The 14595-nt window shown below is 33.8% G+C and overlaps 2 protein-coding genes across 2 annotated transcripts in view; one reads left to right on the top strand and one right to left on the bottom strand.

The window, feature by feature from the left end:
• Nucleotides 1–14595, bottom strand: part of LOC125841392 (lon protease homolog 2, peroxisomal) — a 369735-nt gene that overhangs the window by 223470 nt on the left and 131670 nt on the right. The window lies entirely within an intron of this gene.
• LOC125841418 (uncharacterized) overlaps nt 1–14595 on the top strand; it is a 56182-nt gene that overhangs the window by 20952 nt on the left and 20635 nt on the right. The window contains exons 26-34 of the mRNA XM_049520540.1: nt 5–136; nt 3236–3349; nt 3426–3610; nt 3841–3949; nt 4426–4569; nt 4644–4940; nt 5708–6355; nt 6469–6663; nt 8053–8156. Coding sequence (XP_049376497.1) covers nt 5–136; nt 3236–3349; nt 3426–3610; nt 3841–3949; nt 4426–4569; nt 4644–4940; nt 5708–6355; nt 6469–6663; nt 8053–8156 — 1928 coding nt within the window. The remainder of the gene's footprint in view (nt 1–4; nt 137–3235; nt 3350–3425; nt 3611–3840; nt 3950–4425; nt 4570–4643; nt 4941–5707; nt 6356–6468; nt 6664–8052; nt 8157–14595) is intronic.

Genomic DNA, 14595 nt, shown 5'->3' on the forward strand with positions numbered 1-14595 from the left:
CCAGGTGTTTCCATCTTCTTTTACAATAAAGGCATCTCTTGGAAATCTGAGAATTAGTGATGACAGCCTTCCTAGTAGTCACCTTTATTTCTGGGCATGTGATATGAGGAATCCTGGTGGTAGTTCTTTTGTAGAGGTAATTCATTGTATAGCTGGTGTGGTGGTTTTTCTAGCTATTGCTGCCGTTACTATCATTGATTGCTGTTGTCGTGACTGCTGTCTTTATTGGCTATGCCTATAGTAGTAATGAAGTTTTAACATCCAATTTGCCTAGTTACTCCCGCAGGTATGATCAAAATAGTTGATGTGCACTTTTCTGGTTTGATACTTTAGCAACCTTTATTTAAAAGAAAAATTTAAAAATCCTTTCACTCAGGGTGTGGCCTAGTGGCCAATGAGTGGATGCGATCCTTGGAGACCTAGATTCTTATTCCAGTAGAGACGAAAACAGCAACACTAGGTGATTTTTTTTCCATCTGTCTAAATCCCTGGTAGGCAGAGTTACCCAGTAGCTGGTTTGGCGGGAGATAACATGTACCTGAAGGAATAGTTGAGCTGTGCAGATGCATGCCCTGACACCACCAATTTTTTTAAAAATAATTGGGCACATTGAGTGGAATTCTTTCATTACTTTTGGTTATTTTGTCACCGTTCTTGTTAAATGTTACTTTGTTGGGGAGAAGGTTTCATCTTCTGAGGTGGGACACAATAATCTCTCCAATTAGGGATAGGGATTTTTGAGTTATGTATATGAAGCTTTCAGTAGACACAGTAATCTCTCCTTTTCTTGATCAGCTGGTCAATTTCTTTTCATAGATGAAAATGAAATATAATATCATCAACAAAAGCATGCCAAGAATGATTTAAACCAAACATCAAGGGAGGCATTTAAATAATTGGGTGTGTCGCACCATAGCACAAGATTTGCATAAAAGCATTAGAAACTTTTATGAAGTTCAAGACTTGGACATTTTCATCATTTAAGTCTAATCATGGAGCAAACCATGCAAACTTGTTTCGCACATGCAGGGAATCTCATCTTAAATTGTTATTTTCGAAGCATGAGTTGATTTGAAAACACACAAGAAGCTTATAGCTCGGCATGCCTCAAAGTCGCTCTAGTTTAGCTGAAAGTTGTGTCAGCCGCCCCAATGATACTCAACAACCTCAATCTACATACACAAACTCATGTATATTAACAACGTATCATGACCATACTAACTTAATTAACAAAATATTCGACACTTAGATTAAATTCTTAAAGTCTCCAAATTTAACACATTCAAGTGGTATAATGCTCAACTGCCTCAAAGGTCGGTCATGGTGTTATAAAGGTTTGGATGTAAAAGAAAAAGATGATTGTATTCACGTATAACATGCTCTTTATATAGAGCAGATACAAAACTGAAAATACTAATCTGATAAGGTACAAAGCACAAAGCAGCAGAAAACCTAGAATACAGGAAACTATCGGAAATCCTAAATAATACAAATGACTAACCATGTATTATTGAACCATCAGATAGCTGAAAAATAGGAAGCTAATAACAAACTCCTAAACTGAGGGTATAACATGTATTATCTGTTAATATGCCCCCGCAAGTGGGGGGTGACTGGAGCAAGCCTCAGCTTGTGAAAATGGCGTAGAAAAGCTGTACGCTGAAGAGGCTTGGTGAGGACGGCAGCAACTTGATCAATGAAGTGAAGGTGATGACTGATAAGCCTCAAGTGTCTTTTGTTGAACTTGTTCACGAACAAAATGGAAATCAATAGCTACACTTCATCCTTCTATGAAAAAACAGTATTAGTACAAATGTAGGTGGTGCTAACGTTGTAACAGTGAACAGTTGGTGGAGAGATGGAATTGACAAGCATGAGTGAAGGTTTTCTGTTACAACTAAGTGGCTCCTAACATGGAAAGGAGGTAGTCTTGGTAACTTCCTGTCTTTCAATTTATATAGGTGTTTGCCTAGGCATGGAGATTAAGAGAGAAAGACCGACTTTTGGAACTTGTGATCTTAAATATGTTACTTTGGTAGAAAGGCATGTCTTTAAGGTAAATGACAATTATAATATTAGATTATTTTCAAATATAGAAAGGTGCAGTTCTTTGTTTGCCTAGGCATGGAGATTAAGAGAGAAAGACCAACTTTTGGAACTTGTGATCTTAAATATGTTACTTTGGTAGAAAGGCATGTCTTTAAGGTAAATGACAATTATAAAATTAGATTATTTTCAAATATAGAAAGGTGCAGTTCTTTGTGGAACGGACTATTAGAGAAATATTTTACATAAAATTGAACTGAAGGGTGTTGACAAAGGCGTGGCCAACTTGCAATGAAGTTTGGAAGTAAGGCACAACACAAGTTGGGCGTTCGGATGAAGGTGCTAAGATCTGAGGCATGCACTTCAACAAAAACCTGGTGGAAAGCACTAAACAACAAATATAGTACGGCAATTCTTTCTGTGAATAAATAAATGTAAATGGAAAATTGATCCATTAATTGTTAAGTTCATGGATGGCTATGTAGTAATTCAAATTCAAATTCAAGATTGGGAAATTAAAAATCTACTGCAGGAAAAAAAACTAGGCATTGAATTTGAATCAAAAGAATATTTTGCATCAAAATGGGAAATCTAAGAGGTTTTTAAACTCTATTAACATTAGTTTTTACTTCATTTCATTTGATTATGGATTTTTAAATTCCTCTACTTCTAATTTTTATTTATATTGTCAGTTTTTTTTTTCTTGCATCTTTTATAGCTTAATTTTTGCTTCATCATGCGTCTTTCTTTACTATAATTTGTGGTTTAAATCTGAACATACCTTTGGTGCTTTTTACGCACCTTTGAAGCATGAATAATATTCAGGAATTGTTGAGTTACACCAACCGCCTCGCTCTCCCTTATTTCTAATATCAATAAAGGAGTGGACATTAACTTGTGCAGACTTCTAGCCAGTTCAGACTTTTGATCGTAGAGCATCTACTGGTTCTTTCATTGAACTATTTTGGCGGAGATTAAACTTACTGTTCGTTGAATAATTTCATGCAACAGATATAGTAAAATAGAAAAAAACCAACAAGCTGTTTGAACAATGTTGGCTTCTCTGCCACAAATTTGCTTTGTTCTTGATTTTGTATCTATTCTTTTGGTTTGTCATTCAATACATTTCTGTGGAGGTGTCTTATTTATTTTCCCGAAACTAACTGGTCACTGTGTTTGTGGATTGCAGCTGGAGTTTTGTTCATTCAATGTTGATGATGAAGACTATATGGGTTATGATTACAGCCTTATAGGCCAGCTGTCCGAAGTGAGGATTGTTTATTTGAATCGCTTTATCCAAGAGGTAGTAAAGCTTTAAATTTTCTATTTGGCTATTCTTGTGTTATAAATAATGTCATAATATTTTGATTTTCCTGTAGATTGTCAGTTACTTCATGGGTCTTGTTCCAAACAGTTCCAATGATGTTGTCAGAATAACAGATCAAGTTACAAACTCAGAGAAGTGGTTTACAAGAAGTGAGGTTGAAGGATCGCCTGCTTTCAAGTTGGATCTTTCTCTAAGAAAGCCGATAATATTAATGCCTCGAAGGACCGATAGCCTTGAGTGAGTTTACAATTCTCTGGTGATGCTTTCGAGTCACTTTGTTAAAATATGCACCCATCACCAGTTGTCTAATTTAAAATTTTAATTTGCTGCCAATTTTTGGTGTATCTTCATGTTGATATCCATGTCTCTGTATCGCGGTGATATGTGGATTGAACATTTATGAAAGAACCTTTAGTAACATTTGTATAACAAATAATCACAGCTGATCTCATAGTTTCCTCTTGCAGTTATTTGAAGCTTGATGTTGTTCACATTACTGTCCAAAACAAGTTTCAGTGGTTTTGTGGTAGCAAAAGTGATATGAATGCTGTACACCGGGAAATATTAACTATATCTGTAAGATCCTTATGTTTATCTCTGTTTGTAAAGTTTTTGATGGAGATGCTAGTTGCTAATATCACAATTTTCTTAGACTGATTTGGAAATTAGACACAGAATGAGAATTAAGTAGTCTAACTCAATAAAATCTCATTTTTGCCGTCAGATTTACATGCTTTTGCATGAAACAGAATTTGCATATTACCAATCAAAAAATCCGTTTGAAGCTCAATTAATGCATGTTGTAACATTTGAAAAGGTTTTGCGATTTGTTCAAAGAGAATCCTTTAAATAGGGAATTTGTAGATTGCCGTAAATTGTTAATTTGGTGGGCTTGCTTTATAAGCTTAATGGTAATACAGGCAGATACGACAATAGTCTACTATTTAATTGTCCCTTTCTTGATTCTTTGTCAAAAAAAAATTGTCCCTTTCTTGAAGTTGCTCCAATACGTAGTTCAGCTGAGAACATGTCTCAAATATGCCTTCCTTTAGGTCGAAGATATCAATTTAAATGTGGGTGCCGGCCCCGAATTGGGTGAGAGTATCATCCAAGACGTCAATGGAGTTTCAATTGTTATACTGCGATCACTGCGGGACCTATTACATCAAATTCCTAGTGTTGAAGTTGCTATCAAGGTACTTTAATACAAAAAGTTATCTGACTGTTGTTTTCAAATTTTCCCAATTGTCATGCTGTCTGAAAATTTCAGATTGAAGAATTAAAAGCTGCTCTATCAAGCAAGGAGTATGAGATAATTGCAGAATGCGCGCAGGAAAATCTTTCAGAGACTCCTAATGTTGTGCCGCCTCTGATAGATGACTCCTCATCACCTACAGCTGACAAGGCACAACATTTATCAGCGAGAAATTCTGATGTTGTTAAATCTGAAGCTGAAGATAAAGATAAAGATAAGTGGATTGTAACCAAGGTCTCTATTGCTATTAATCTGGTTGAGCTTGGCCTTCACTATGGATTGACACGGGATGCATCGCTTGCAACGATGCAGGTAACTCAGTTTGAGGCTCCTTTATTTAGGTTTTAAAAAAAATAAATTATTACCCTTTCAAATTGTACATCCATCTTCTTGCTATTCCAGTTTGTTAAATTTTTTATTTTGTGAAATGAAAGAACATTGTTCTCTGATGTTTCTTGGGTCAATAGTTGTCAGTTAGATGATATAATGGAAACATATCAGGGAACAAATTTTGCTAATTTTCAAATGCATTTTCATTGAAGACAGTGTGAGGGAATTGGTCTTATTGCATGTTTGATCTTTGTTTGCCGTTTTTGTCTGATGAACAAAAGTAAATTTGAGCAGAGGCAGATGCTAAAATACAAACAGTTGGGCATGATGTTGCATATCACCTTCATTCTGGTTAGGCAGTTTTGTGAAAAATGTATTTTCTCACTTATTGATGAATTGATCTCAAACAAATATGCATGAAGTGCAATGCTTTGGATAGTTGTATACATACTGTGATGACTCAATATCTATCTTGAATTATCTCTTTTTAAATCATAAATTTTGCACATCATCAATTATTGATAATAATTATATTCCAATTATGTTTAATCTTTGTTTTCATTTATCTTTTAGGGGTCGTTTGTTGTGAGGGATAAAAATAAATAGTCCTGGAATGAAAAAATAGTCTAGTGATAAAATTTTGGTGTCTTGTTTGGTTGCAAAGTTTGGGATAACTTGTTCCCAACCAAATGACCCCTTAATTTTATGCATGCAAAATTCTGAATCCAAATCTTATTTTTGTTTTCAAGGTAAGTGGTCTGTGGCTTCTCTACAAATCCAATACAGTGGGAGAAGGCTTTTTGTCTTCAACACTTGAAGATTTCACCGTGATGGATAATCGTGAAGGTATAGCACAGGAACTCAGGTTGGCAATTCGGAAGCCGGAAACAATTGGGTATAATCCTTCACAATCAGTGGCTGATGCTGGTGCATATGCTGGCATGACCTTCAATACTATTAGTGACGAGGACATGAAACTTGTACCTGCAATGGTTATTCTCGATGCAAGATTCAATGAAAATTTGACATCGTTTTCTCTCTTCATTCAAAGGCCACAACTTCTAGTTGCACTTGATTTTTTGCTTGCTGTTGTGGAGTTTTTTGTACCAAATGTTCGAAGTATGCTGGCAAATGACGATGATGGAAGTTCTCATACTGTAGATGCTTTTATTCTTAATGATTCAGTTTTTAACCAGCCTTCTCCGGAACTCTCACTCTCTCCTCAGAGACCTTTGGTTGCCGATGATGAAAGGTATGATCTTTTCATATATGATGGCAAAGGTGGAATTTTGTTTTTGCAAGATAGGAGAGGAAAAAATCTCTCTGGTCCGAGTGAAGAGGCTATAATTTACGTTGGAAGTGGAAAGAAGTTGCAATTTAGGAATGTTAAGATCAAGGTATGTCCTCTAGACACATGATTCACTTATTATACAAATATTAATTATGAAGCTCTATTGTTTTGATGGCGAGGGAATGGCTAAGTTGATTTCCTTTTTCTTTTGTGGTTCAGAATGGAAAATATTTGGATTCATGCATTTTACTTGGATCCAATAGCAGTTATTCTGCTTCAGAGGATGATGAAGTCCTCCTTGATGAAGCTTCATGTGTAGGACCATTGGAGGATGATTCTGGAGAGACTGTGGATGCTGTGCCATCACAAAATCCTAATGTCAGCAGATCTACAGAATTGATATTTGAGCTGAAGGTAAGATATTCTCTTACTTTTTAGGTTTTCATTGGCTTCTACATTTCCGTCATTTCCTTTTTCAAAATGCTTTGAACTGTTTTTCCTCGAGCCGGGGGTCTATCGGAAACAAACTCTCTACCTCCAAGGTAGAAGGGGGGGGGGGGTAAGGTCAGCATACACTTACCCTCCCCGGACCCCACTTTTTGCTGTTACACAGGGTATATGAGTAGCATTAATATCAGTAAAAGATTTTCCTTCCAAAGCAATACACTAAAATGGTTCATGTATGGCCTTTCTACAAATGTAAGCATAACTGCATAAGTCTTTCACCTTACCTTAGTTTCTACAATCCAAAAACTCCGTGAATGAGAAACTCTTCTTGTCTATGATTAAATTGTGATACACACCATGGTTTACTCACTTAAGAATGTTTGCTGCTCTCTGGTGTTCATGTAACCTTTCTCCAACAGGTGCTATTTGTTTGTTTTGTTTTGGCAACCCTTTTGTCTCTTTTTAAATTAGCATTTGTGTTTAGGCCTTCCAGTAAATAGGAATGGCTGAATGACAGTCCATAATCTCATGAGTGACCTTAGGTTCAGATTCATGGGTCCTCTCAACACAATCAGTTTGGAGATGAGTATCTCAAAATGTGTTGGGAAGTTGTGATTCTAAAAGATCTTGACTACAGTACGAATCATCAAAGCCTTCTAGACAAAAATGTTATCTATACTAGGATTCTTAGAACCAAAAATACAGTCTTCTCAGGGTCTGCTTTCTTTTTCTACTCCCAAATTTACATCTTTTAAGCAACTTTTTGTCACACTTTTTTCTTCTTCTCCCATTTTTTATCATTACTGACATGATCTACATTAGAAGAAATTCTGCCATTTATATCATCGGGGCTTTTTCTTTAATCCTTAGAATGTCTACAATCTGGATAGTAATTTGGCTCTATTATACATTATATATGTCTTGCTGTGTATATGTCGTTTTAGCATGTGAAGTTTGTTAGCACTATATTTGATTCTACAATGGAGTGGGATGGCTTAAAGGGAGAAACCCCCTTGATTTGCTTCGTGTAGTTTGAGTCATCATGTAGATACGGTCTTTTTGATTCAACTTGAGGGGAAGTAAAGTGGTATGTTTCCATGTTTATGTCTAACTTCATAGTGATTGGAAAACTGACGTAAACAGTTACTGAACCTGTTCATTCCTTGTCCTTCATTTCCTCACTAAGTGATGGAAATGACCATGAAGATCCTGTATCATTTCCATCTCTCCTGCCTTTCATCCCGACCAAACTTAGTGTTAATGATCTGTGGTATATTGAATTCACAGTAGTTATTTTATAGAAATTTAAACTTGCTACTTGTATTTTCATTACATTTTATGGAGAACTCAATACAGGCTATTGGTCCAGAGCTTACCTTCTATAATACATCAAGAAGTGTGGGAGAGTCTGCTGCTCTTTCGAACAAATTATTGCACACACAGTTGGATGCATTCTGCAGGTCGGTTCTTTCTACTGACCATTACAGTGTGTCGTTTTTGTTGTTACTTTTATCTGTTGGGAATTGAATCTTTTTCATATTGCAACCTGATTTCATGGAACTTCCAAGTTGCATATGGAAGTCCTCTTATCAGCTGTCTTGGGACATGCTAGTTGGTTCAGTAGGCCTATTTTTTTTTATTTTTTTTACTTTCCTTTTTCTCTAGAATATTGCTTATATTTGTACTGATGATTTCTCTGATAATATGTCGATTGGTTAGAGTATTGACTCTATGTTTGTTGAATTAGTTTCTAAAATGGTTGTCTCGATTAGTTTTGAGAAAATTTGATGGTGTAAGCTTCTAGTGTCAATAAGATGATGACAAAGGTCCGTCCAGTAAGCTCTCTTTAGTTTTTGATTATGTTGTTGATTCGGATTAAGCATGCTTAATGGAGATACTTGACAACACCATAGTATTTTGAATGATTTGCTGCTCTCCCAGTTTTTCTTTTTTTGGTATGACACATGAAATCGGACCACTCCATCAGTTCTTCTTTCCCGTGTTACTGTGATGGTCAACGTAAGTTTTGGTAATGTATTACTTATCCTGTGTAGTTTACTAGGTTTTATGAATCAATTTATGCATCCAGCCGTAAATTATAAGTCGGGAGAGTAACTAAAAATCTTTCAATTCCCTTGCTATAACATTGTATTTCCGACGCCTTCCTTCACATGCAGCCCAACTTTTGGGTTCTAAAGTGGTGTTGGTCTATTGGATGTGAAACGGTTGTTAGAACAGGCTTACAAAAGGTTGATGCTGATACCTTTTAGAAAATGCTTACGCATCTAACCAAAAATCTTAAAGGAAATCGACGGTGTTGCTCAAGATATTGGTAAACCCTCTTTATGTATTCCTTTGGTTGACTTTATATACCTCGACACAATTATTTATCACAATCGTATTCTTGGTTTTGGGTAGGCAAAAGTAAGGTACACTGCCTTTGAGCCCTGAGCGGAACTTGTGTAATTGGTACCAGTGCTATTTGTATTCGCTACTCGTAGTATTTTTTTCTTTTGTATGGTTACCATTTTTATGTTCCCTTGTAAGTGTCTTTTGTTGTTTAGGTTTTTGAAAATAATTCTAGGTAAGAGTAGTTTGATATAATATTTAAGAGACATTTTGGGATGCCTTTGTTGCGAAGTCCTCTTATATGACCCTATCATGGAGACGAGAAACTGGAAAGAGTATGCTTTTATTGGATGGATTGTATTTATTTTATTCCCTCGTCTCTCCAGCATTTTTCTTTGTCAGTACATGTCCTCTTTTTTGGATTGCTAAGGAGGTAAATCAGAAGAATGAACTTGTGATGCCAACTTCTCATGAAAACGGGTTGGCAATGTGCGGGGTGGTGGTGGGGCTTTATAAATTTTGTCAATATATATATATGTTTGTTCACCATAGGACAAAGATCATCGGGTTAATCCTGTATAAAGGATGAATCTTCCTTATAGTCGAACTCCTTTAACCCGACTATTTCTAGATCTTTAGTTAGTAGAATGGTTTCTGGAATGGATTAACCTTCCCAATTTATGAGATGCACTCTTCTTTTTAGTTTGTCCAAACAAGAATGGTATCTCTCATAATTAGAAATAACTAGTTCTCAAACGCACGTGTATTTCATGCTAAATAGTATAAATGTTCTAAAAGTTCAAGAATTTGAACTAAATTTTTTTAGCCCAAATAATAATACATTTTTTTATAGAAAATAAGAAGTCTAATGGAGAGAAAAAACACACAAACAGAGATTCAAAAATAAACCAAAATAAAGGAATAAAAAATCGAGTCCACCGTACCCCTCTATTTATAGTCAACGAAGGATAGTATGCACATGTGCTTATTGTGCCTTATCAGAAAAGTCTCAACCCTTCAGAAAAGTCAGTACCCTTTGAAAAGTCACAATTCATTGGAAGTCACTATCCTTCAATATGTAAAGGTGCCTGATATTAATATAATATCTATATCTATCTTCTATCTATACTACCTTAAAAGCATGAACTCCCAAACTTGAATGTTGAATTACTATAATACCCCTATTTAAAAATACTCAGTTTATTTTATTTATTTAATCAATTGTATTTTATTAAAAGTAGATATCTTTTGACATTAAAGGGTTGTGACTTTTCTGATGAGTTGTGACTTTTCCGAAAGGTTGTGACTTTCTTGACAGGTTGTGACATTTTCGATGAGTTGTGACTTTTTCGAAGCGTTGTAATTTTTTTAAAGGGTTGTCACTTTTCCAAAGGGTTGTGCCTTTTCCGATTAGATGTGACTTTTCCGATGAGGAGTAAATTTTTCGATGAGCAGTGACTTTTTCGGGTTGTCACTTTTCCAAAGGGTTGTGCCTTTTCAGATGAGATGTGACTTTTTCAAAGATTTTGATTTTTCCGATGAGCAGTGACTTTTTCGTTGGGTTGTGACTTTTCTTATAAGGCACAATTAATACCTATTCATACTACTATTTGTTAGCTATAAATAGATGGGTTTTCTCCCCCTTTTAAACTACGATTTTTTAAAGTTTTCTGCTCTTTCTTAATCTTAAAAAATCTCAAGTAAGTGTTATTTGCAACAGTTGATTAGGTTTGAAATTCACGAAATTTGAGGTACCACATAAGAAAGAGTTGGTGAGCAAATTGTAGCAAATCATTCATCAATTCACACTTATATTTTCCTTTTACGATATTCATCACATACATACTTCAATATTATTTTATATCATTTTAGAACATTAATACGCTTTTAATTAACCTACATATTTTATTTATTAAAAGAAGACTTGTTTCCTTTGAATAGTCACACAATTTCAACCTTCATGTTTCTTCGGTCATAAATCACAACCATTCACTCTTAATAAATTCTTGGAAGTCTTTTTTTTTGGGACAATTTGAGATCATTTAAAATTTTCATAAGTGATTTATCCCTAAACCATTGATATGTTTCGTCGAGGTTGTTAGCATTGAAATTTTGGTATTGACTTTCTATTAAAGAAGAAATGAAGAAAACAGAGAAATGTGCAATTAACTATGAACTTTTCTTCACACAGAAAACTTGTGTATATAGCGTGTGGGGTTTTTCATTTCTTTTTTCTTGTTTTGTTTCTTTAATTAATTTCTTTTGTGTTTTAATTAGAGAGAGAATTTAATAATTAGTGTTCACATAATGAGTGAACAGTGACGAATACACACATTGTGGATTATTTTTTCTAATAAAATTAGTAGATCAAGTTGTGGGAGAGACGATAATAATAAACAAATACGACAAAAAAGCACATGATTGGGGTAAGTTATTTCTTTTTGTTTTTCCATTTTTTATTCTTTTCCCCCAAACGAAGGAGTTTCTTCCTAATTTTGCTAACACAATTGACATCAGCGCAATCCATTGAGTTATTAGTTTTGATGTTAAGTCCACTATTTCAAAAATAGACTTTCACTTTAACTTATAATATGATAATAATTAATTTTTAATAGATAATTTAGTACAAACGAACGGAGAAAGTAAAGTATTGGTGGCAAGAGATTTCAATCAGATGGAACACTAGAGTGAATATAACATGAACATATATTTCTTCTTCCTTCTTCATTGGCTATGAATTGTTCCATATATATATATATATATATATATATATATACATATTTTATATTTATATTGAGTATGAAATTTTTAAATATGAACTTCCTCTTATTTTGTGTTCATTTTAATCTGAGAAAATGGTATGTCATAAGATACACTACTTGCTAGCTATATAAAAATAGATATAGTTATTCATTTATTAATTTTTTTTTATTGAAAAAGTTTAATGTTTTATATCACGATACAACTTCTATAAGATACAAGATACTTTTATTAGACTACAACTATATGATATGTCCCCGACAGAAAAAAGGAAAAGACTACAATTCCGCATAGATAAGGTCGAAACTTAAAGAAATGAAATATTTTTCACCATATGTATATATTAACATTAAATTATGCTACTGAAGTATGTATATCTAAAACAAAGAATTGATCAAGCTAAGTATTTGACTACACTCAAACCTCTATTTCACCATCATTCGTTATTACAACATTTCACTGTAACGACATAATAATCTTAGAACTAATTTTGATGTTATATTTTTTGTCTCTATAACATTCTACTTAATTATAACAGTGTTGACCTTCACTATAAGAGTACTTTTTTTTTGTAAAATTACCTCTCTATGATGGCCTTACTCAAATATTCATGATATACTACGTATAAAGATAAAATATTGAATATTTATGGTAATTGTTATTAGTAGCATGCACATACTAAATTTTAAGTATGAATATTAAGAGAAAAATTGTACTTAAATGGTGTTCGTCATTTATGGTCATTACCTCAAGAGGAAAGACTATTGGTGACCTTTTTTATTTTGACTTTTTATTTTGTTGGTTAAGTTTGCTTACAAAATTGAGTGAAATAAAAAACAATACTACTAAAGAAATGTTACCTTCTCTCCATATTTAAACTTTGAATGTATTTTGAAATGTTTCAATGATATCTGTTCATTTTGATCTTAAAATACAAGTAACTTTATGACAATCTGTATTAATCATTTAAAGCATTTGTCCTATGTTCTTTCAAATATAATTATTTACTAAAATCCTTTAATTTAGGAGTATTAATTTTATTTCACAACATCGTATACTATATAATATGATACTCACGTGCAACGCACGTGCCGTGAAGCTAGTAACATAAAATATAAACATAAATATAAAATATAGAAGATATACCAATTGAGTGTTATTAATTGTGATATTATAGTAATTTAATATTCAAGTTAGGGGTGTTTTAAGTTGGGGGTGTTATAATCATGTAACATTCAAATTAAGGAGTTCATACTTTTAAGGTAGTATATTTAAAAATGAGAGGAAACCCCTCTATTTATAGTCAAAAAAGGATATAGTATGAACAAATGCTTATTGTGCCTTATCAGAGTCACAACCCTTCGGAAAAATTACAATCCTTTCAAGAAGTCACAACTCTTCTGAAAAATCACAACCAAGTTAAGGAGTTCATGCTTTTAAGATATCATTGGAAAAGTCACAACTCTTCTAAAAAGTCACAATCCTTCAATGTGAAAAGGTGTTTGCTTTAATAAAATATATAAGTAAATAAATAAATTTAGAGATATACTGAATTGAGTGTTTTTAGTTGCAGGTATTATAATAATTTAACATTTATGTTAGGGGGTGTTTTTTGGGGGGTATTATAGTAATTTAACATTCAGGTTAGAAAGTTCATGCTTTTAAGGTAGTATAGATAGATAGATAGATTCAACTTTAAACTTCCTGTTTTACTCTTGTGAGATGCTTTATAGCCACACAAATATCTATGACTTCGTCTCAAAGAAAATATCTATGGCTTATACATTGCTACCAACATAGTCTTTATGCTAATGAATAAAACTTACCATTCTTAAAAAAATATATCAATGACTTGTTTTATACCACAAATTTTAAAAGTTTTTCTTTCTTGAACTCCATACTCAGTGAAAGTGCATCACATAAAATTGGGGCGGAGAGAGTAGTTACCAAAGACTGGTCAGGTTAATATACCGACTGACCGTTCTATCAGCTGTCTTTCTAGTGTCCAAGAGCTCATGTTCCCTTTCATTTGCAAAGCAAGCTTTTTTCCAAGATTTTTTTATGGTTTGAGGTTCACGGCAGACTAAGCAACATCCAGAACTTGTTTCAGTTTAGTGGTAACAAAGATATATTTCTTTGTTGGTGTATTATGTGTAAGAAAAAAGATTGTCCAGTTGTGTTAATTGTCTTTTTGAAAAGCTTAACAGTGTTTTCACTGTGGAGGAAAATGTTTTCCAATTTCTTAAAAATAAGGAAAATGACTTCCCCAATGAAAGTAGGGATTACAATTTTCACAAGTGGCATTCCACAAGATTGTGTCCTGCCAACCCTCCAGCACACCTCATCCTCACTCCCACCCCCGTAGTCCTCCCATATTATTGTCTAGATTATATACAAATTCTTTTAGGATAATATTTTTTGCTTACTTACCGACCACAAGAAAATACGTAAGAAAATCACTTATTTTTCTAACAAGCATTTTCCAAGAAAATATTTTCCTTCATACTGTGCACACACTAAAACTATGAGAGAAATGACACTTCTATTTGTTTTAGATTTGCAATGCGTTCCCTCATATACGAGCTTGATTTCCTTTTATGGGCCAAGTTTGTGTGCTTTCTGATGATGGGTGACTGATATTTGAAAGGGAAAAAGGGCACTTATAGCCCTCAATCTTGCGATTTAGAGCAGATATACCCCTCATTAAAACAGTGTTGCATATATACCCTCGTCATCTAACAAATAGTGTACATACCCTCGTCGTCTAACAAATGGTGCATATATATCCTT

The sequence above is a fragment of the Solanum stenotomum genome, chromosome 10 (assembly GCF_019186545.1).
Source record: "Solanum stenotomum isolate F172 chromosome 10, ASM1918654v1, whole genome shotgun sequence".
Taxonomy (NCBI): domain Eukaryota; kingdom Viridiplantae; phylum Streptophyta; class Magnoliopsida; order Solanales; family Solanaceae; genus Solanum; species Solanum stenotomum.